General features: G+C 44.3%; 1 protein-coding gene across 1 annotated transcript in view; it reads right to left on the bottom strand.

Moving 5' to 3' along the window:
* Positions 1–20746, bottom strand: part of ERICH6B (glutamate rich 6B) — a 66119-nt gene extending 45373 nt beyond the window's left edge. The window contains exons 1-4 of the mRNA XM_030544853.1: positions 20365–20746; positions 12751–12808; positions 8333–8442; positions 6141–6218 (exon numbers count right to left, since the gene is read on the bottom strand). Of these exons, the coding sequence (XP_030400713.1) occupies positions 6141–6218; positions 8333–8442; positions 12751–12808; positions 20365–20746 (628 nt within the window). The remainder of the gene's footprint in view (positions 1–6140; positions 6219–8332; positions 8443–12750; positions 12809–20364) is intronic.
* Between the last annotated feature and the right edge of the window lie 3620 nt (positions 20747–24366).

The following is a 24366-nucleotide window of genomic DNA, read 5'->3' as shown; positions in this document are numbered from 1 at the left end:
CCGCTAACAGAGGCGTTACTGCAGCGCTACACAGCAGCATTTGTTTGCTTTTGCTTGATAGCAGAGAAGGTTATCAGTTGTTCTGTACTGTCTGCTGCCATTGTAAATTAGCAGTAAGATGACGATTATCTGTCATTCTGTACTGTCTGCTGCTATCATGGATGCCCCTGGCTGAGGTCGGCTGGGGGCGCAAAGGCAAAACTGGGAATGACTTCCTAAGTCAATCCCTCCTTTATGGTTTCTAAAAATAGAGTCAGTCCTGCCTAGAATATGGGGCAAGTGTACTAGAGAACCAGTATATCAGAGAGCACAGTGGCTCTGTGTCAGATCCCGCAAAAATGATGAGCTGCATGCCATTCACGGGGGGTACCCCTGCAACAATCCCACCCTTTGCTTCCCTCCTCCTCCAACCTTCCTGGGCTACTGTTGCAGTGTCTCCCCCATTTGTGTGATGAAGTTATAAAGAATGCAGGAATAAGAAACAGTGACTTGTTAGTGAGATAAGATGAGGGGGGAGGCAGCCTCCTGCTGCTATGACAGTCCAGGCAGGACATTAAGCGGTGCGGAGGAGAAGAACCCAGCCATCTCACTACTATGACAGTCCAGGCAGGACAGGAAAGGAAGGGGGCTGATGGAGCTCAGCCCCCATTTGCTATGATGAGAAGGGTTACCAGCCATTCTGTACTGTCTACTGGGAATGACTAGGAATCATTCCTATTTTTACCCAGGCGCCCCCAGCCAGCCTCACCTGAGGCCAGCCAGGAGCACTCATGGGCTGATGGTGACAACAGATCGCAGTCATGTTGCACCATCTGCCACCAGGAAGGAGAGAAGAGCAGATACTGCTCTTCACTGCTGCAGCATCGTGTCTACCACCAGCATTCAATAGACATAGGGTGACATTGAAAAAAGTCAAGAAATGATTTCTTTCCCTTTTCTTTCACGTGGTGGGGGGAGGGAGTAAATTGATGAGCTATACCCTGAACCACACAGGACAATGTGTTTGAACCTACAGGCACTGGGAGGTCAGCCAAGAATGCAAATAGTTTTCGGATACTCCTGTGGACTGTGGGATAGCTGGAGTCCTCAGTACTGGCTCCCTCTCTCCATGAGTGTCCATTTGATTCTTTGGCTTTCCGTTATGCTTGTCACGCAGCACTGTGTAGCCTGGAGATTTTTTTCAAACACTTTGGCATTTCGTCTTCTGTAACAGAGCTCTGATAGAACAGATTTGTCTCCCTATACAGCGATCAGATCCAGTATCTCCCGTACGGTCCATGCTGGAGCTCTTTTTGGATTTGGGACTGCATCGCTACCCGTGCTGATCAGAGCTCCAAGCTGGGCAAACAGGAAATGTAATTCAAAAGTTCGCAGGGCTTTTCCTGGTTACCTGGCCACTGCATCCGAGTTCAGATTGCTGTCCAGAGCGGTCAAAGTGGTGCTCTGTGGGATACCGCCTGGAGGCCAATACCATCGATTTGCGGCCACACTAACCCTAGTTCGATATGGTAATACCGATTTTAGCGCTACTCCTCTCGTTGGGGAGGAGTACAGAAACCGATTTAAAGAGCCCTTTATATCGCTATAAAGGGCCTCGTAGTGTGGATGGGTGCGCCTGTAAATCGGTTTAACGCTGCTAAAATCGGTTTAAACGCGTAGTGTAGACCAGGTCTAAGACATGAGAGCATCTAGTTAATTAAGTCTACGTTTTAGATTGTGTGTGATGATTTTATTTGATACATGAACCTTTGTTTCCAGTACTTCTCCTCGCTGAATTGCTATGCTTTGTTAAATAAGATCACTCTGGTTTTTAGCATACACGTGCCTCTGGGATGTGGGATAAGCAGAGTGGTGATCTGAGGTGGAGCTGATAAGCTGGGGTGTACTGCTTATTTGGAAGCAGTAAATCTGTGAATACTGTAAATGTCTGTCCAGTGGACCAGGGGCTGGGCACTCCAGGGAGACGCTCAGAGTGCTCAGGAGTTGGGGTGTGTGTCTATCGCTAACTTGCAGAGAGCAGGGCATGCATAGGCCTGGAGGGGTGTGCTTTCATTGCCCTTGGCTGGTGGGGTTGGCGAGCTGAGCCATGGCAGGGACATACAAGGCCCTCGGGTCACAACCTTGGTACACCCAGGAAGTGTCACACTGATACTATCTTGCTAGACAATAGGCCCTGGAACTCCCCATGGCAGTGAGTTTGGCTGTCAGTCTGACCACACTCTTTTTGTCCAGCATTCCACAGAGCTGGAAAGACATGATTCCAAACAGAGGCCAATAGGGATGGCACAAAAGTACTAAAAAAACCCCTATCCTTCTGCTTTGTTACTTATCAAAACTGGCATCATGCCTTAGAGGTGGAAGAGTCATCTGGTGAGGCAGTTTGGGTCCTACTTGCTTGTGAAAGCAAGAGGTTTATAAGCATTAAAGGGCAGAAATCATAAAGTGGTTGGTTCTAATCCCTTCATAGTCACAGTTGTCCATAACTTACAGAGGAAGGATGGTCTAGGGGTTAAGGTGATTCAGGACACCTAGGGTCAACTTCCTTCTCTGCCACAGACTTCCTGTGTGAACTTGGGCAAGTCACTTAGTCTCTGTGTGCCTCAGTTCCTCATCTTCAAAAGTCCTTCCCTACCTCCCAAGGGTGCTGCGAGGAAAAATACATTAAAGAGTGAGAGGTGCTCTCATATGCTGGTCAAGCACCTGCTGTAGGAATAAGACTGAACTGCCCTCTTTGAAGAGTTACAGGAATTTGTTATGGCCTCTCAATCAGCTAATAAGGACATTCCTTCCTCTACACAGGTTTTCTTTTTTCAGTCTGGCACTTAACTCTGGGGGGCTCTGGGACACACAATATTATTGGCCAACTGTTAAAAGATAGGCACCTAAGCTGAGCTCATTATATACAGATATACATATGTATACGGCATCTGGTTCTTGTGCATGTGGTCACCCATTTTGCAGGCACACCTGTTTCACGGGCACCTATTTTTGAACATCTGCCTACGATCGACGAACCAGGGACTCTCTGTTGTATAATTTATTTACCCGGGAAAGCTGCAGCATCTGGGAATTTACTGTCGTTTTCCCTCTTGGGTAAATTTGGTTATTACCTGACCCTCTTAGGTTTCAGCTCAGCCAGAAGTTATGGACTTGATGCAGGAACCACTTAGTGGCCTGTGTTTTGCAGGAGGTCACACTAGATTATCATAGTGGTCCCTTCTGGCCTTAAAAAAAAAAATCTATGAATCAGTGTCCCATAGCGAGAGCACAGTTGAGCTGGGTTTATAATTTAGGAGTCCTCTGGCTTTTAGTCCTGGACCTCCCCAACCCCTAGGCCATCCAACACCCTGTCACATGTGTTACCTCCTGATGTGTTATTGATTAAAATTTCTGATGCCCTAAGAGATTAACAAATATCAGTGCTTAAAAAATTTAATCTGGAACAAAGAATGATTAAAGAGTTTATTTTATTAAGAATCACCAGTTTATATTTCCGGACATTTTAGTTCTAAGCTCACAGGTTTTTTTATTCTTACCTCACAGAATGTTTTCCACGCTATCCAAATTCACTGGTATGCTCCAGTGCTTTACACCATGCTAGAAAGGCAAAGCATAATAAACCCAGCTTCATCGGCTGGTTACACTGAGTTTGTAGCATTAGGATGATGTAAAGCAGCTGGATCCTGCTGGTGAATCCATCCCCAAAAGCTGACATTTCTGTGTTAACTTGGCCTCATCATACGTTATGTGCATTGCCATAGCAAGTAGGCCTCGGTTCTGCACGAGGATCCCATTGTGCTAGGCACTGTACAAAGAATTAAGTGTTAGCTGAACCACTTGGTAATAGTGACTGTAACATCCCTATGCACAGGAAAACACCAAAGCAGCTCACCACAGTAGCATTTAATGTCAGAAAGGGGAACTACACAAAAATGAGGAAGTTAGTTAAACAGAAATTAAAAGGTACAGCGTCAAAAAGTGAAATCCCTGCAAGCTGCATGGAAACTTGTTAAAGACACCATAATAGAGGCTCAATTTAAATGTATACCCCAAATTAAAAAAAATAATTACAGCACCTAAAAAGTGCCACCGTGGCTAAACAACAAAGTAAAAGAAGCAGTGAGAGGTAAAAAAGCATGCTTAAAAAAGTGGAAGTTAAATCCTAGTGAGGAAAATAGAAAGGAGCATAAACTCGGGCAAGTTATGTATAAAAATATAATTAGGCAGGCCAAAAAAGAATTTGAAGAACAGCTAGCCAACGACTCAAAAAGTAACAGAACTTTTTTTTTAAAGTACATCAGAAGCAGGAAGCCAGCTAAACAACCAGTGGGGTCACTGGACGATCGAGATGCTAAAGGAGCACTCAAGGAAGATAAGGCTATTGTGGAGAAACTAAATGCATTCTTTGTATTGGTCTTTAGGGCTCAGCAGGTGAGGGAGAGTCCCAACCCTGAGCCATTATTTTTAGGTGACAAATGTGACGAACTGTCCCAAAACTGGGTGTGTGGGCAATGAAATGGCAGATGAAATTTGATGATAAATGCAAAGTAATGCATATTTGGAAAACATAATTTCAGCTACAGGATACATATAAAATGATGGGGTCTAAATTAGTTGTTACCACTCAAGAAAGAGATCTTGGAGTAATTGTGGATAGTTCTTTGAAAACATCCACTCAATGTGCAGTGGCAGTCAGAAAGGCTTACAGAATGCTGGGAATCATTAGGAAAGGGATAGGTAATGAGACAGGAAATATCATATTGCCTCTATATAAATCCATGGTAAGCCCACATCTTGAATACTCACGTTTTGCCCCATCTCAAGAAAGATATATTGGAATTGGAAAAAGTACAGAAAAGGGCAACAAAAATAATTAGGGGTATGGAACAGCCTCCATATGAGGAGAGCTGAATAAGACTGGAACTTTTCAGCTTGGAAAAGAGACGACTAAGGGGGGATATGATAGAGGTCTATAAAATCATGACTGATGTGAAGAAAGTAAATAAGAGTGTTATTTATTCCTTCTCATAACACAAGAACTAGGGGTCACCAAATGAAATTATTAGGCAGCAGGTTTAAAACAAAAGGTTCTTCACACAACACACAGTCAACCTGTGGAACTCTTTGCCAGAGGATGTTGTGAAGGCCAAGACTATATTACTGTTAAAAACAGAACTAGATAAGTTCATGGAGGATATGTCCATCAAAGGCTATTAGCCAGGATGGGCAGGGATGCAAAACCATGCTCTGAAGTGTCCTTAACTTCTGTTTGCCAGAAGCTGGGTATGGGCGACATGGATTACTTGATGATTACCTGTTCTGTTTATTCTCTCTGGGGCACCTGGCATTGGCCACTGTCAGAAGACAGGATACTGGGTCTGACCCAGTATGACCGTTCTTAAGTGGTAGTGTCTATCCTTGGTTTATTATTGAAGGTAGGTCTTACTACATTGCTGCTTATGTTGTTAAATGTATACAATAAATACGCTGGATATGCAACATGGTCACATTAATATTGCTGTAGGATCCTGTTCCTTTGGATTTCCTGAGCCTCACTTAAATCACCAGGCTGGGCTCTGGGGGAAGAAGGGGGTTTGGGTGTATTGGCTGGGGGGGGCGTGGTTGGGCTCTGTGGGGAGGAGTTTTGCGTGTCTGACCCCCCATCTGGGCTCTGGGGAGGTGGGAAGGGCACAGAGAAACAGGAACTGGGTTGTCATAGGGGTTTCTTTAACACACTACTCCTGGGGGAATTTTTTGTGTGTGTCCATGTTGTTACAGACATACTTGCTGACAGGCATTTTGAAATAAATTCCCAAAATAATTGAAACCGGTGTGATTATGTAGTGTTATTTTGACAAATAAAATTTGCAGAATTTTAAAATATTGTGTGCAGAATTTTTAATTGTTTGGAACAGAATGCTCCCAGGAGTACTTTAGACACCGAAATCCCAGGAAAATCAGTGGGATTTAGGTGCTTAAATGCCTTTGAGGATCTGATCCTTAGAGCCTAATTCTGATACTGACTCCTGTTCAGTAGCATTTTACTCTCTCTGTGATCACATTGGCTTTACTGTGGCTATTTGTGGAGTAAGAAATAACATAAGAAAGTGTATCGGAATCTGACCCTTAGCACTCCTCACCTTGACTTGGTATGGACTCAGGACTGTCCTTGCCATCCGCATCTTCTCTGCTCCTCTTCTCTCTGATTACTGATATAGCTTAAAGATCATGTTTTAGTTATGAAGTAAGCTTAGGAAGTAGGAGGGAAATTAAATTTACTGCTTTTGTGACTAGAGATATGAAATAAATCTCAGATTCAATGATAGATCAATAACACCAAGACTGGTTTTAAATTATTAATAAACTATGAGAAATGAGCATAATAATTCTATGAATCCCGGTTCTGGGGTCCTGTACATTTTCGAAGCACAACCTGCACATCTTTTGGCAAAGTCTACTGTTAATAAGTTAATGTCCTTTGTTTTGCTTGCTAAGCATTTAATAGATTCAGAAGTGGGCTGTGATAGGTTGGCGGTAATGCATTTTCTGTTACATAGCCATGAAAATATTACACCATCCGCTCCCAGTGGCATGACAGACAACCTCGCTCAGCTGGGGCCCAATGCAGTCTGAATTTTTTCCACAGGCTCTGCAACAGAAGAGGGAACATCCTCCTTTGAGGGGGGCCATTCCGCTCAAAGGCAGATACATAGGGCCTGATTATGCTCTCTCACCAGTGTCCCAGAGTAACTCCACTGAAACTACTGGAGTTACACTAGTGTAAGAGGACAAGCAAGCCCTTAAAGGTGATTTTACACCATCACAGAGACCTATCCTGTTCCTGGGCATCCAGGAGAAACCATCTCCTTCTGCAAGACAACAGTGGGGCCATTTTTGAACCAGCTGACTAAGAGTCCCTTATGGTCAGGGCCTGCTCCAGGCACCAGCGCGGCAAGCTGGTGCTTGGGGCGGCCCTTGGAAAGAGGCGGCACGTCTGTCTCTCCAGAGGCAATTCTGCGGCGGGTCCCTCTCAGATGGAAGGCCCTGCCGCTGAATTGCCGCTGATCGCAATCTTGTCTGTTTTGTTTTTTTTCCTCTGCTTGGGGTAGTAAAAACCCTGGAGCCGGCCCTGATTATGGTAGAAGTTTTAAGGCACTCACACATGAAGTGGACTTTCCCAGCCAACAACTCCATTATGAAGCAGGAGCTATCAGTGAGGGAGAAGGGGCCCATTAGCCTGAAGAGACCTGTAATGGTCATGGGGATAGGATGGGAATGTGAGCAGAAAGGAGCTCCCCATAACTAGACTGTTTCTAGGTGCGAGGTCTGCTGTAGGGTATGTCTACACTGGAATTAGACACCCGTGGCTGGCCCATGCCAGCAGACTCGGGCTCCTGGGGCCGTTTAATTGCAGTGTAGATGTTCAGGCTCAGGCTGCAGCCTAGATGCTAGGTCCCTGTGAGCACGAGGATTCCAGAGCTCAGGCTCCAGCCTGCCCCGGAACATCTACACTTCAATTAAACATCCTCTTAGTCCAAGCCCCTTGAGCCTGAGCCAGCTGCAGGTTTTTAATTGCAGTGTAGACATATCCCAAGTGTCCTCATTGGTTTTGTCTGGGTTTCCAGACATCTCTGCAGGCTGGCCACATGAGGGAGCCATCAGCCAACAGAGGCAGTGAAACTGACAGCAGTCTGGCTAAGCACTGTACGCACCTCAAGGATCAGCTCCCACTAAGGACTTTCTTCTGTTGCAAGCCTGCCTTCTGACTCCTGTGAGGTCTCTCAGGGAGCACTACTCAGTGCTGGGGCCTTGACCCGTTGCAAATAGGCTCTCTGAACCTATGGGGATTTGACTTTATATGTAGGGAGTCATTATGACTCAAGGCACTGTTGCTGCTGCTCAAAAGAAGTTCTCAAGTGTAACCCTGGCTCTGATTTAGCCTCAGATCTGAACTCTAGCCTATGTCTAATGCCAAGCTAGAGGTGGATCTGAGCACTGCTACCTAAGCCAATCTTTGCATAAAACCCTACTAAAATACAAGGCAAAACAAACCTGGCTGCAGAAAACCAGCTGTTCAAGTGTAGATGCACTGCACTGAATAACAGGAGGGCAGCACACATTAGCAAATCAGGAATGAGAGACATTTATCCTCCTGTCAAAATGCTTCAAATGCATCAAAGTTCATGCTGAATAAAATTGTGCATGTTTTTTTACCTGATGCCACAAAGCCATTTTTGAAAGCAAACTGACTGTTTCGTTTTTCCAAAGTGCACTCTTTGGAAAGCAGAGTGTTTTGGACATTAAATACGGTGCTGGTGTTTGATGAGCTCACCATTCTCAACGGAGGCCAGGGATTTGTCTGAATAACTCCATTCTGTCTGGGTCCCCAAATCCTCAGCTTCACATCTTCTGTGAGTGGCGGAAGATCCATCAGCAGACTTCCTGCAAAGAGGCCACAGCAGACTGGCTTTTACGTTACTACGAGTGACCAGGGCGGAAAAAGCATCAGAAATGTACACTGAAGTAATGCACAAGCCAAATTTTTCAGAAATGACAAGTGATTACAGCAGGGGCAGTGCCAGCCTCTTCCCAGTGGCTAGGACTATACATCTTGTGGGCACATGCCTTCTGCAGTTCTGAGCTGCTGCTGCTGGTGCTGCTGCTGTCGTCACAGCTGGGCTCCCAGCCAGCAGCTGCCGCTTTCCAGCTGCCCAGCTCTGAAGGCAGCACCGCTGCCAGCAGCAGCAGCATAAGGATGGCAATACCATACCATGACATCCTTACTTCTGCATAATGTTTGGCCTTTGCATGAGGAGGGGTGGCTACTGGGAGGCCAAGGCAAAGTTTGGAGTGGCTATTACCTGTGCAAGCCACCCTGGATTTTGAGTGCCTCCAACCTGAGACACCTTAAAGGGCCCTGATTTTCAATGTGTGTGTGTGGGGGGGGCTTCACTTTCTGAAACCCAGACCCCTTTAAGGTGTCTCATGGTTGGCACCCACAATCACCAGTCACTTTGGACTCACAAAGGGAACAGATCTGTTGCATAAGAGACTGATGTCTTCACACAGAATTTTTCAGAAGAAAGCACACTCTAAAATGAATGAAAACATGTGGGCAACTATCAGCCTCAGGCACCCAAAAATATTAGTGGGGATCCAGTATATAAGAGCAAGCCTCCAGCCTTGTCACTTTCATTATCGCTGTTCCCTGGGGATTTCTAACCTAAGCATGACTGGCACATGCTCATCAAGCCTAACCTCAGTTTGGAGTGATTAATGCTCTGCTTATTTCATCTTCTGACCATGCAGCTCAGCTCCACTTCTCAGCGTAGCATTCACTCTGCATTGTGTGTGCGCCACAGTCTGACAGAGGGGCCGAGTGTATTGGTGAGGAGAAGGAGGTGGGTCTCTTGGACCTCAGCATGATTAGCAACCAATGAGGTTTGAGGGATTGGCCTGTCATATTCTGCACTTTTTTTTCACCTAAAATTGACTGGCAAGCAGCGAAATCATTTTGAACTAGTGTTGACGAGCTGACATGGTTCCTGTCCAGCCATCTCTACCTGACATCCCTGTGAGATAGACAGTTAATTTAGTTTGCCTGCTAAATGGTCATTTAAAGGTGTTCAAGGCCTTTATGAGTATCCTCCTGCATAGGAGAAACAAGGCTGAGCAAAGTGCCACCAGGGACTGATTGAATGGTACCCCCAGAAAGCCAGTGGATTTTTTTCCCATAGCATTAGTGATTCAGCGAGGCTGTTACACATCACTGCCTTCATATTAGGTGTCTTATGGTTAAGATTTTTAAAAGATTCTGGGCACTGTATACACTGAAATTTACATATTAACTGATGAAAACCCCACAGGAATGATCAATCTAAGTTACTTATATGGCCCCATTACTGTAGTATCCGAGTGCCTCACAATCTTTTACCATTTTTGCCCTCACAACACCCTGTGAGGTAGCAAAATGCTAGCATTCTCAGCTTATAGAGGAGACACAGAAGCACAGAGAAATGAAATAACGTGCTCAGGGTCACACAAAGCCTGCTGCAGAGTAGGAAATTGCACCCAAGTCTTCTAAGTCCCAGGCTAGTGCCCTAATCACTGGCTTAGATCCTACCTCACCTAGGACCCAGGAGCCCCCCCAGGGAAGGAATAAAGCCCTCCCCCCCACTCTTCTACTTTCTAGGTTGCCAATAACATTTTTCTTGCATTTGCAGAGACCATTTGCTTATTCTTGTGATTTCCCATTAGTCCTCTTCAGAGTTGTGTAATTAATGTCTCCTCATATCACAGTGAAGAATTTACCCCGGGATGGGTATGTAACACTCTGGCGCCCCACTATTCACCACTGTCATGTAAGTAGGATATGTTTTGCACAAAGTATGTCTTGCGAGGTATCATTCTAAAAGTCTTTTATTTACCTACTTGTTATTTACTTATTCCCATAATATAAGAACTAGGGCCTACCAAATGAAGTTAATGTGCAGGAGGTTTAAAACAAATAAAAGGAAGTTCTTCTTCACACAGCGCACAGTCAACCTGTGGAACTCCTTACCTGAGGAGGTTGTGAAGGTTAGGACTATAACAGCGTTTAAAAGAGAACTAGATAAATTCATGGAGGTTAAGTCCATTAATGGCTATTAACCAGGATGGGTAAGGAATGGTATCCCTGGCCTCTGTTTGTCAGAGGGTGGAGATGGATGACAGGAGAGAGAGCACTTGATCATTACCTGTTAGGTTCACTCCCTCTGGGATACCTGGCATTGGCCACTGTTGGTAGACAGGATACTGGGCTGGATGGACCTTTGGTCTGACCTAGTATGGCCGTTCTTATGTTCTTATGTCTTGATCTGCTAGACATTAATATCTTGTTGGATTATATGTGTTATCATCATAGGTGAAGTTATGAAGTTTGGCTATGTATGCGCTCCTGAAATGTGTTGTGAGATTGAAAACACCCATGAACAGCCTCTCAAGTGCAACAGTAAAAAGGCCAAACAATGTTAATGGCTTATTGAGGAACTGCACACAAACACAAAGATTACCCCAGGAACTGTGTACAGTAGAAACCTCTCAGATATAGCACTACAGAAAGGAGACTGTTTGACCCAGGGCACAGCAAAAGAGCTTCCAGCAAGTGGAAAGAAGTTATAAAAGAGGGAAAATCATAGGGGGTCCTCACTCTTTGTGCAAGAACACACCTGGAAACACCGGAGGGGCAAGGATTGAACTGTGGAAAATGATGATCCCAATCTAGAAGAACCATTAGCCTGTGTATGAAAATTTGGGAAAGCCAAAGTAACTTGTGATAATTTGTTAATTTATATCCTACCTCTCTAGTGTGTTAAGCTCAGTTTGTGGTTTTTGTTTATTTACTAAGGTAATCTGCTTTGGTCTGTTGGCTATCCCAAGATCAATCTCTTGTACTTAATAAACTTGTTTTTGTTTTAAACCCAGTTTGTGTAATTCAAAACTGGGGCATAGGGACGAAATCTGTGCATATCTCTCTCCACAGTGAGGGAGAGGGCTAATTTCAATTAGCTTACACTGTACAGTTCTCTGTGCAGCGTAGGACAATACAATTTTGGGTTTACTCTCCAGAGGGGGGAGTGCACTTGAGTGCTGAGCAATTCTTTAGTTGAGAGCCTTCCTATGCAATATTGATCTCAGTATCTGTGTCTTTCTCCAGCTGGGTGTCCCTCTACCTGTGTGTATGCATTAGAAGAGGCTTGAGGGCCTGGCTTAGCAGGACTGGGTGAGGGATCCCAGTCTGGTGGAACAGGTGGGCTCAGTGGTACCCCAATACATCAGATGGTTCCCCAGAAGTGGGGGGGGGGGCCCGCAACCAATCACAGTGTACTGTTTTCCCAATTTTTCATAATTTTGAAATGAATGATGCCTCAGTTCTTCCAAGTTGTAAATTACAATCTTTGTTGATACCCCAGAAGGAGACATTTCACTGTGCCTACATGTAGCAATACAATAAATGCTCTTTCTATAAACAGACTATTGTATCTATTTTGACCAGTGTTACACACAGACCCTTAGGCGTACGGGCCCATCTTTTTACTATGGGAAAATATTGCTCAAATATTAATAGTTAAAGGAATAACATCGGTGGGCCACATTCACCCTTTGTGACAAGTCAAGTACACCAGAGATTAATTTGGTCCAATTCATTCTGGGCCAAAATTGTACCTTCTTTTGCAACAGCCCTGTTATTTCTCCCTTTCTCTGAGATTAAATAGGTCTAACATTTATAGAGGTGGGCATAAAAAATGGACCAGATCCTCAGATCATGTAAATGAGCATAGCTCCACTGAAGTCAATGAAGTGAACAATGGAACTGCACTGATTTACATCAGCAGAGGATCTGGCCCATTGTTTCACCCAAACTATACAAACATTTTGTCAAATAAAATCATATAAATACACACACAACATCCAGAGCTGCTGTGCAGAATGCATTTTCCTTTAAGAAACAAACAATCATATTGATGTCTGGACAGGCTGACAATGTTCTTTTTAATATAGCAAGAGATGCGGGCTATGAGACAATTACTTAGAAGTAACTTCCAGATTATTAATAGCACAGATACAGCAGATCCTGCCAGATTGTAGATGACGAAGACATACTATATATCTCCAGTTATTAGATGTTCACAGTACTAGCCTTGGTATTGTACAAATATACTGTAACCTAACTGAATTGTACTGAAAAATGTTACAAAATACTCTCCTTACTTTGACTCCTTTGACTTAGAACCAGCATGCGGAGTTGATAGAGAAACTGCCTGAAATTCTAAAGGGGAGGGGAGAGAAAAGTTTTCTTTAAACATGTTTTGCCCTCTGGAACTATGGGGCTTTTCAGTACGAATTTTCTTGCTGTTCTGCTATTTTGTATTTCAGACAACACTTTGCCAGAGTTGCTGCCTTAATTGAAAGCTTTTTGTATTTTAATGATCCAATAAATTGTATGAGGAAGAAGGGGGAAGAAAGCCTTTAAAATTAGTTATAAAAAAAGCCCTTGGAGTCTGAGGACAGAATTTTCAGAAAATGATAAGTTTTACAAGCAAATTTACTTTGCCTTCCTATTCAGTTATGATTATAACTGCCTATAACATGTCATACTCTGCAGACTGTACCGTATGCTGTTCCGAAGACTCCAAGTACTTTTTAAAGAGATAAAGCCATGACAGTGTGCCATGTAAATTACTCTACAAACCTAGCAATATGCCATGTATACACAGTTAGCAATGTTATGTAAATTCCAATAATACATACACACACACAAACACCAACCTACAGCAATATGCCTTTTAGACTATCACTGCCAGCATGCCAAATGAATTCCTTGCATACAGTATAAACCAATATGTTTTGAAAACTTTTGTTCAAACCTCCCAAAGTGCCATGTAAAATTTTGTATATGGGGAGTTAAATTGGCTAGAGTTTGGCAGGAACTGCACATTTTGCCCACTTATCAAAATAGTGGACTCTTGTGAATTTGTCACTCCACCTAATCATGCTTGTGTTTCTGCACAGATAGTGTGCTCTCAGGGGTGTGCGTGTGTGTGTGTCACTAATCTGAAACTTCTAGAATTGCACAATTCTTTCTAGTTGAAAACAATTGTTAGTGGTGCTGAGACTGAGAGTGTGTGTAACCCACACACCTCCTAGGTGTGTTGTTCTGTCCCATCTACTGGCACCAAGACCACTTAGAGAGAGAGAAAATGAGTCTGCTCTACAGCCCTAGCTAACAGCCAGTTGACTGTTGTTGATTACTGATTACTCTCGCCCCTTGCTCCACCAATATGGCCACCAGGTGCCCGTTATCTACCGGGTAATGAGCGTTGGGGTAGGGCGGAGGTTCGATCACTGGATGCCCTGGGGGGGGGGGTGTCAAGTGCCCACGGGTAGCGACGGAGAGCACGCAAGCAATCACTCTTAGTGTTTAGGAGAATAAGGGTTTATTAAATGAATCACAGATAATGATAAGGGAGAACACGATCAGTTACATCTGGGGCTTACAACACACTACCAAAGCAAATAATACAAATACTGCAATTACAAATAAAAGCTGGCCCTGGTATTTTTCTAAGTCCCAATAGTTATCTAAATCATTCCAGGGGTTAGTAGAAGTGATATTGGTGCTATTAGTAATCATAAGTGCAGCAACTAATTTCCCTAAATAAATTGTGAGGCTTAACTGATCCCCCTTGCTTTCGAGATTTCCTGGTCAGCAGGTTTCCCCTAGCAGGAGTCTCGGGGCGGCTAGAATCAGTCTTTGCCTCTTATCTACCAGTACAGAATACTTAACAGCTAATTATACTTACACATACAAACCACAAAAGTTTCATTACGGCCGGCAACCGGTTAGGCTTCAGGAAACGCGTGAGCCGAGAGAGCCTGCAGGGTGATCAGGCCTGGATACGGTTTCGACAGGAATTCGGGGGCTCTCCGCCCGTCCCCGGGAGGGGACCGGCAATATATAGTAAATTTGTCGTCATAGTTTGTGATAAGCCAATTGGGGGGTCGCGAGTGGCAAATGCCCATACAAGGGAGGCAGTGGGCCCCAACGTCCCTACCCAGGAAGCGACTGTTGTCAGGGGAACTTTGTCCCTCCAGGCTGGCTGACCACAAGGCTGCTTTTCCTGTTGCAAGTTCTGCTTTCTGAGCAACTACGTGACCAGTGGCAGTTCTGAGGGGTGGGGGAGAAATCCGTTGGGGGATGGAGGCCGGAGCACCCGTAGTCTGGCCCTGGGGCCCCACTTGGGGGTCTAACAACTGTCAATGGCGTTACATGTGATATTGTGAGGAGCACAGAGAGGCTAAGATTGAGTGTCCCCTGATGCTGCTCAGTGAGAGCTAGTGAGAGTATAAATAGCAGAGTAGCTACAGTAGCATGGGTAGCAGCAGTCGAGCCATGACTGAGCTGTGCCGAGTACAAACCACCTGAAACTGGGTGGGTACATGGCATGTCTAAGCCAGGCCTCTGCTTCTGCTACCCATGTTACCACAGCTACACTGGTACTTACACTCACGCTAGTTGGATGACAGCTACTGTGTATACATATGTGAGCAGAGAAATCAGCACGCTAGCTCGGAGCATAGATGTTGTCCAAGAATATGCCTACAATGCAAGCAAAAGGTGAGATTTTAGCACGGGTACACGTGCCTGTGCTAGCTTTAACTTAGCTAGCATGGGTTACAATAGCAGTGTGGTCATGGTGACATGGGCTTCAGCATGGGCAAGCAACCCAAGTATGTGCCCAGGGTCCCTGGAGGACTTGTACTCAGGCTGCTATCCTGTACTGGAACGAGGGCCACCATATCTGCACTGCTGTTGTTACCTAGGTGATCTAGATCTGGATATGCCTCCCTGTGCTACAATCCCATCTTTATCTGCACTACAGACACACCTTAAGAGCTGGTCTGCAGTTGGGACTACCTCTTACACCAGTGCAAACTCTTAGTGTAAACATGCTTCACCAGTGTAAGAGGTAGTTTGCACTGGTGTGGTTTACCCTGGTTCACAACCAGGTAGGGCTTGCTCCAAGTTTTTTGCTGCCCCAAGCAAAAAAATTTCCCTCACCCCCTCAACCTCACCCCAACTTTGCCCCTTCCTCGCCCCTTTCCAACCCCTTCCCCAAATCCCCGACCCCACCTCCTCCCCTGGCCGTGCCGTATTTTCCCCCTTCCCCCTCCCTCCCAGGCTTTGCCCCCCCCCGGTTACTTCCTGCAGCCCTCCCAATGCCCCCCACTGCTGCAGCTCACCTCTACTCTGCCTGCTTCCCTGATCGCACGCCACTGCTCTGCTTCTCCCCCTCTCCCTCCCAGGCTTGCCGCAAAACAGCTGATTCGTGCAGCAAGCCTGGGAGAGAGGGGGGAGAAGCAGAGCAGTGGCATGCTTGGGCGAGCAGGTGGCAGTGGAGCGGAGGTGAACTGGGGGGGGAGTGGTTCCTCTTTCCCCCCCAGATTACTTCCAGCGGCCCTCCCCGCGCCTCCCACCACCGCAGCTCACCTCTGCTTATGCCAGGCTCCAGGCTTTTTGCGCCCCATGCGAAAAAAAAAAGGGAGATGGAGTGCCGCCCCTTGGAAAGTGCTGCCCCAAGCACATGCTTGGAGCGCTGGTGCCTACAGCCGGCCCTGCAACCAGGGCAAGCTGCATCAATGCAAGCCATTTTTCACACGTGTGCAGCACATCTATACTAGGTGCTGCTGTAACCACTGGTCACTGTGTGTTACACATCCCCCTCTGTGTTACACATCCCCCTCTGTACCCACTCCACAGAGACTATGGGTCAGTTACAGCTTTCAGCTAGACAGTCTGGCTCTTTAGCTCAAGCTGTAGACACTCTGCTTTAAAGATTCTTGGTTCAATTCCTGATGTTGACCAACGTGGTGGCCAAGGCCATCACACTAGCATCAGTGCAAAAACCTCGAGCATATGTGTGCTCTAAAACAAAAGAACTCAAATAGAGGGAAGGAAGACAGACACATTCAGAAATGAGTAGGAGATGGAAGAGAGATATGAGACCATTAGGGATTGGGGGAAGAAAGAGACACATGGACAGCAAGGGGACAGAGAGAGAGATTTTTACACTGAGGTGACAGGAGGAGGTTGAGGATAAGAAAGGGAAGAGGCAGAAGATACCTGAGGAGAAGAAAGCACAAGAGAGAAGTGCTGACAGTAACTGGACAGGTAACTGAAAGTCTCAAAACAAAGCTTCCTGTATGCCATGTTAATGCCCATGCTTCATGGGCCATTCACCCTGGGACCCCTTTATGTTGCTCTGGCAGCATGAAGAAGCCTAAAAGTGGGTATCTGATGCAAATGTATACCCACTTTTAGGCCCCTTTACACTTCTAGAGTTACTCTCATCCAATCAGAGAACAGAAACAGTATAGCATACCATGTGATCAACGTGTCCAATCAAATCTAACCACACCAGTTCAAATTTCAAATATTGAATTCTCCCACAAATTACTCACAATCTACAGACCAAGAATTATTTGTGACAATTATTTAATCGAACAATGTTAAAAACTGGAAAAACATTGAGAAACCTCGAGGTTGTTCAGCCAGCACATGAAGAGAATAAGGCAAAAATTCCTCCTTTTTTTTGCTACAGATTATTTTACCAGCTTTCACAGTTTTTCCTGCTTTTTCCCTTTCTTTTGAGATTTTTCCCCACAGAAATATTTTATTTTTTTCAAAAAGAAAAAATAAATCTAATGATCAATGAATAAAGAAGATAAAATTACATTGAAATTTCCCCTTTTTGACAATTTTTGTAGTGATAAGAGTCTGTATACATTTGTATTATTGACTGTGCTTTCTGGGTCCAAAACGAGGAGTTCCCAAAACCCATATTTGATTTTTTACCTGCCATCCATCCATGTACCATTCTATGCCAAGGAAGCCATAGACAGAATATCATTTTACTTGCATTTTAAATTGCAAGTCAAAAGTTTGTGATCCAACATTTTAGTTCCAAGCTTCCTTTATCAGAATGGCATTTGTTGAGGTTACTATATGCATTCAGTTCTAGTTAGCTGACAGCATTGTTTCAAATCTTTGACCTATTCCAGTGGGGGATTTACTTGCAAGGATGTGGCTCATGTGAGTGCATGCTAAGAATATTTGATTTCATTGTGGAGAAGAGAGACTTTAAATGACTTTTATGCATTTAGAAAATAAACCTAGTATCTGAGCAGAGATGACTATTGTAATTCTAAGGAAGTGAGTAAGGCATGCATTGAAAATATAGACTTGAGGGGGAAACACCTATCTCCCCTACATCTCCAGAAGACACAATGCTGCAGCTTTAGCTCCGCAGGGAGAGGCAACTGCAAAAGCAGTGACTGTCCCTGCAGCGCCCAGCTGTTTGCCGCTGCCTGTCCCCACAGCAGCAGCTTCCAGCTTGCTGGCTCCAGCAACTGCTGTGTAGGGAGGGGGCCTTGCAGCATCATGTAATGGAGTGGGGCCAGCACACCCTGGCAAAAATCTAGGGGGGGACGACACGCATGACCCCACATGCCTCGCATACACGTCGCCTCTGGCTTCTGCTCAGCAGGTAGAGGGGTCTTGGGGTTTCAGCCTTCAAACTTCTTAAGATTGTTGTATGTGGCTCAGAGAGTCAGTAAATTTGCCCACCGCTGGTACAAAGCCTTTGAAAATTATGGTTTCTACATGCTCAGTAGAGACCTCTTCAATTTTAGAAACTAAAAGCCAAAGTTTGTCCTCCCTGAGCATGCTCAAGCCTCTCACAGCTCCTAGTGTGAAGTCCCCACACAGCTACAGAGCATGCTCCAGCCCAGACTTCCCCCTAGTGGCCACTCTCAGCTGCTCTGGGCTTGGAGGGGAGCATGAGTGGTCACTGGAACTCAGAACAGGAAGCCTGTCTCCTCTGAGTGCTCAATGACCTATCTTGCTGGTATTCACACAGTATAGAGGAGGAAGCCATCTGATTCTAAAGCAGAGGGGACAAAAGCTGGACTGGGTGAAGGAAAGGAGAGATTTGTACAAGAAGTGAGTGAGACTGGGACTGGGGGTAGAAGAGAAACTGGGATTGGCTGGGCAAGGAGACTGGGGCTTGGATGAGCAGCCTGAGGAGTAAAGACTAGGACTGGCTAGTCGAGAATTGACTGGGATGAGGAGTCAAGGGTGGAGAAGAGACAAGAAAGGACAGAACATGGACAGGTTGAAGGTGAAAGACAGAACAGAAAGAATTCACTGGGCTCATGAGACAACACTGCCCTCCAGAGCCTGGAATTGAACCCACAGTTCCTAAGTTTCACCGTCCCTCTGCTCCAATCAAAGAGATCAGTGCAGTGGATCTGAAAGTTCCAACCCTGCTATTGACCAATGTGAGTGTTGAATTTGTATTTTTCAATTGCTTAAAAAACATAATTTAGAAAATTATATACCCCTTCTCCCAAACCTGTGTGTAAAGAACTTTATAAATACTGCAAAATCAAACTCTCAAAAATTACAAAATACCAGAATCAAGGTTGCCTCTGAAACCTTAATTCAGCATCCTTATGCATATGTATAATGACTCAGTCTTTAATTACACAATCATATACTATTTTTGCCACATTTTCTAACTTTTGAGTGCTTGACATTGCAATCTTAATCGTGTTCTTTTAACATAGATTTTGTGTGTTTAATTAAATCTAAGAGTGGCTATTGATCACATGTGAGCAACTCATTGCAAAATAAATTTGGAATTTTAATCCTTTGTCCACAAGACATTATTTCATGTGAACTAGTGCATCTATAGAACAGGACCTGGTTTTTCACTCACTCTCTGGGTTTACTCCAGTGGAACACCAATGACTTCAATGGATTGGCTTCTGATTTACACTGGTACAAGGGAGTGGAGAATTGGGTATTTCTTACTACCAGTTTTAAAGACAATCACATATAGCTAAGTGACTCCAGAATATTGGGGACTACAGTGAAATAAAAGGTGTTGAAAACAGCGCTACACAGGTGATGAAGCAAAATCGTAGTGAGTATAAAAAAATATGATTTTTGTGACTTAAGAGGTACTTTAACAACCTCTTCGTCCCTCAGTTTTCTGCTTTGTATGGTTGGCTGGATTGCCTGACAAGCAATAAAATACTGCTAAAGGCTGGATATAAAGCAAAAGAGTTGCAATCAAACAGATTTAAGATATCATCACCTGACATTGTCTTTTATTAATTTGCTGGTGGTTGCATGCAGCAGAATGACTTGTTAAGTTCCAGATAGGCATAAGCCGCAAAATTCACATCTGGATTTCAAGCAGCCTCAAAGTTCCAAGGTGTTGTTTTGGCTCCTCGGATGGATAGGATGGGATTTGCACCCAGCCTTGCCCTAACTCTGTTCCCATCATTGGTAAAATTCCCACCGACTTCAATGGGAGTATCTAGGCCAGAGTGCAGCACTATAGAGAATCCCTCCCAGAGAGTCTGTATTTGAAATTCAGATTTGGGTTCTGACTCCACCACTGAAGATCAACACCCTTCTCTACCTAATATATCTGCTGCAAAATATCCATCAGTTTATGTAGCAACTGCGGGTCCATTTCCCAAAGTTGGATACCTAAAATGAGGTGCCTAAATCTGGATGTAGGTGTCCATGGGTGGGATTTTCTAAAGCACTCAGTATTGGCCTAACTCTGCTCCCACCAAAGTCGGTGGGAGTTTTACTGTTGCCTGCACCGAGAGCATTTAGATCAGCACTGAGCATCTTTGAAAAGCCCTCCCCGAATACCCATTGTAGGCACCCAAGTTTGATAACCATGTTCTCCTTGTCTGAACACATTTTAAAAGGACAAAAAGAAATCCCCCTGTCCGCCAAAATACCTGCCAATAAGCTGCCTTTGTGTGACTTTTCTTCAGCCTTTTCCAAGTGAGTTTCCCTGGACTTTTTAGCCGGCTCTCTTGGAAGGAAGGAGACGGCACCTTCTGGATCTTTTTTATCTGGGACATGCTCTCCGCTGACTTCCTCACTCCTCTCTCTCTCTAGCAAACAGAGATTACTCTGCTTAATGTACTCCTCCACAGATTGCTTACCAAGGACTCCTTTTGCAGTCAAATACTCTTTTTCTAGCTTTTGAACATTTTCTACGGTGAGGAGCAAAATAGCAGATTGGGAATCTGATGAAATACACCCAGAGGGAGACGGGGATGTTCTCGATTGGGGCTGGTTACTGCCAGCCCCTGACAGCTTGTGTCCTTTCGACATATCTGCAATGCATTAAGGAGATGAAAATCTTCAGCAACAGGCAAAGTCAATTCATCATTCTGGTAACAAAGAAAGAAAGAATAATCCCATTAGTCATTTGCTACTGCTGTGTACATTGATTTATGTAGTTAAAATATTCACACGGAGATAACCTTATTAGATTGAAAATCACTCTCTTTTCAGGCGGGTCTGCTACGGCTCCAATCCAACAAAGCACTTAAGCATGTCCTTAATATTAAGCATATGCTCAAATCCCATGGAGGTCAGCAGGACTTTGTTAAGCGTGTGCTTAAGTGTTTTGCTGAACTGGCCCTGGGACAGCTTAAAAAAGTGAAACACCAAAATACCTCAGAGAACTCCATATTCATAGGCCCAAACTCACTAGAATCAAATACCTTGCCTCATAATACACAACGTTACCGTGGTACCCACTAAAGATTGCACCGGCGATTTCATTATTAATCCACTTTTCCAGGGGCGTTGTCGTTGGCGACAAAACACTGAATGCTTGAAACTTATCATATGAAACCTGGATCCAAGTGCACTTTATATTCATTACCAGCATCCAAACAAATTGTTTTAGGCATTTTATGCTACGTGCTGGCAAAGAACACAAATATCCAGAGGAGTCTGTTTAACTGGCCCAGCTGGTGGTCCATTTAACATGCCAATTAAGAGATGACAAACAGGACAGCCCAAGAAAGACTTGAAACGAATACAAATATTAGCCTTTGAAAATCCTGTATGGAGTTGATATTTTTAGTTTTATACAACTCTTGGTGAAACATACACTAGTCAAGCAGAGCGACCTGCCCTGCTCTTATGAATATCTGGCTGACAATATCTTCTTCCTCTGATCCACCCAATCCATTTTATGCAAAGAAAAAAAGAAAAGGGGGGTGGGAGTGGACTAAAGATAACTTGATGGCCCCTGTGCTTCACAAAGCCACCTTGGATAATCATGCATTGTTTTCCTCTACTCTAGTTGCTTACCAATATTGTCATTAACACTCATTTTACCTACATTAAACATCAGATCAATAGTTTGGAGACTCTCCTTTACCTTTTTAAAGATTGGAGGAACATTCAGCTTCTTCCAGTGATTGGAAAACTCACCTGATTACCATAGATTCCAAGGTCAGAAGGGACCATTGTGATCATCTAGTCAGACCTCACGTATAACACAGGCCATAGAACTTCCCCAACATAATTCCTAGAGCAGATCTTTTAGTATAACATCCAATCCTGATTTTAAAATTGTCAGTGATGGAGAATCTATCATGACCTAAGCTTCCTCAAAGCTGTGCAGCCACGCAGCAGGCTATCAAGGACTGCACTGGCACACAATGGGGAGAGGTGCCTCTCCCCCAGACCCAGGCTGCTGCGGTGAAAGAGGGTTGGGGGGAGTCTTTTCTCCCCGACGCAGTCCTGGGGCAGCCTGCACTCCAAACCCCTCGTTCCCGACCCCACCCCAGAGCCCGCACCCCCAGCCAGAGCACTCACCCCCTGGCACCCCAACCCTTTGCCCCAGCCCTGAGCCCCTCCCAAACCTCAAACCCATCATCCCTGACCCTACCCAAAGCCCGCATCCCCAGCCAGAGCCCTCATCCCTCCCACCTCAACCCTCTGCCCTAGCCCTGAGCCCTCTCCCACACCCCAAACCCCTCATTCCTGGCCCCAGTCAGAGCCTGCACCCCAACCCTTTGCCCCAGCCCTGAGCCTCCTCCCACACTCCAAACCCCTCGGCCTCATCCCCACCACGCATCACCTCCATATTGGTACACATAACAAAATTCATTCCGCACATGGATGTAAAAAATTATAGGGAACATTGATCATGAACCATGGCAAATTGTTCCAATGGTTAATTACCATCACTAATAAAAAAATTAACATATTATTTCCTGTCTAAATTTGTCTAGCTTCATCTTCCAGCCACTGGATCATGTTATACCTTTCTTTTCTAGATTGAGAGCCCAATGTTTGTTCCTCATGTAGATACTTGCAGCTTGTGATTAAGTCACCCCTTAACCTTCTCTTTGTTGGGCTAAATAGATTAAGCTCCATGAGTCTGTACCTATAAGCATGTTTTCTAATCCTTTGGTCATTCTCCTGGCTCTTCTCTGAGCCCACTCAAATTTATTTACTTTCTTCTTGAACTGTGGACACCAGAACTGGACACAGTATTGCAGCAGTGATCACACTGGTGCCAAATATTATCCTTGCTGTAGCTCTGCTATAGTCTCAGATAGTTTTTTGGGGGCCCTACATTACATCTCTACAAGTTCTGGAGAGTTTCAGCTTTGTAGAACACTGATCCACCTTTTGACAGAGAGCTGGCTGTTTAGTTTGGATGGCCTTCACCTCAGAAGAAGGGGGATCAATCTACCCAGGGACAGACTGGCTAGAGTAGTCAGGAGGGGGTAAACCAATAGCAAAACAGGAGTTTAAAAAGAGGGAAGATCTGAGCACTCAGCACAGAATTAAGATGAGAACAAAATTAATCAAGGAATCAAAGGGCATGAAGAGAAAAAATTCATGAATTGCCTCAACACCAATGCTAGTAGCCAGAGTAACACACAAGAGGAATTGGAATTGCTCATTTATGAGGATAAATTAGATCTAGCTGGTGTTATTGAACCCTGGTGGGATGATGTGCACAACTAGAATGTTAAAATAAATGGTTATAATCTATTTAGGAAGGATCAAGTGCATAAAGGGGGAGAGGGAGTAGCACTCTATGTAAAAAATGGCATTACCTGTTTCCGAGTCACTGATAACTTGGAAGAAAATAATCTGGAATGCTTATGAATTACTGTCCTAACAGATAAAGCATAAACTGGAGTATTAGTTAGTCTCTGTTACAGATCACACTAGGGAACAGTATGACCACCTCCTTATGCACCTACCTATAATGTGAAGAAAAAATACTGAGCGATCATGGGGGATTTCAATTTGAGTGATATATACTGGAGGACACATGCTGTCAATACTAAAACATCATTGAATTTCTAAAAAACATCAGAGATGACATTTTCCCAACCCAAGGAGTGTTGCAGTCAGCATGGGGGAATTTTTTATATATCTTGTCGTAATGGATAAGGAGGAATTGAACACAGAACTAAAAATTAACGATAGTTTACGTGCAAGTGATCATATTTATAAAGTGCAAACAGAATAAAGTCCAAGCCCATAATATAGATACTCGATGCTTTAATATGGCCAGTTTCAAAAAGCTGAAAACAATTTATGAGCTAAATCAACTGGAAAGAAGAATTTAATAAAAAAATGTGAATGATAATTGGGAGTCATTTAAGAACACCTTATTAAATGCCCCAAAAGCCACAATCCCACAATTGATGAAGAAATCTGTGCTAATTAAAAAAACAACTGGTTTGGATGAGAAGAGAAGGCAGCTATAAAAAGTAATATATCGATATATATGTGGACATATTGGAAAGGGTTTAGAAATGAGCTACAAGTATGATTTAAGATCTAGAAAACCTGCCGTGCATTGACACTGAAAAAACTCAGTCTATTTAATTTATCCAAGAGAGGGTTAAAAGGTGACTTGGCTCAACATCTACAAGTACCTTGAGGGGAAGAAATGTTTATAGTAG

The sequence above is a fragment of the Gopherus evgoodei genome, chromosome 1 (assembly GCF_007399415.2).
Source record: "Gopherus evgoodei ecotype Sinaloan lineage chromosome 1, rGopEvg1_v1.p, whole genome shotgun sequence".
Classification (NCBI taxonomy): Eukaryota; Metazoa; Chordata; order Testudines; family Testudinidae; genus Gopherus; species Gopherus evgoodei.
Note: the sequence above shows the minus strand (reverse complement) of the source record. Positions and strands in the feature narration are given on the sequence as shown.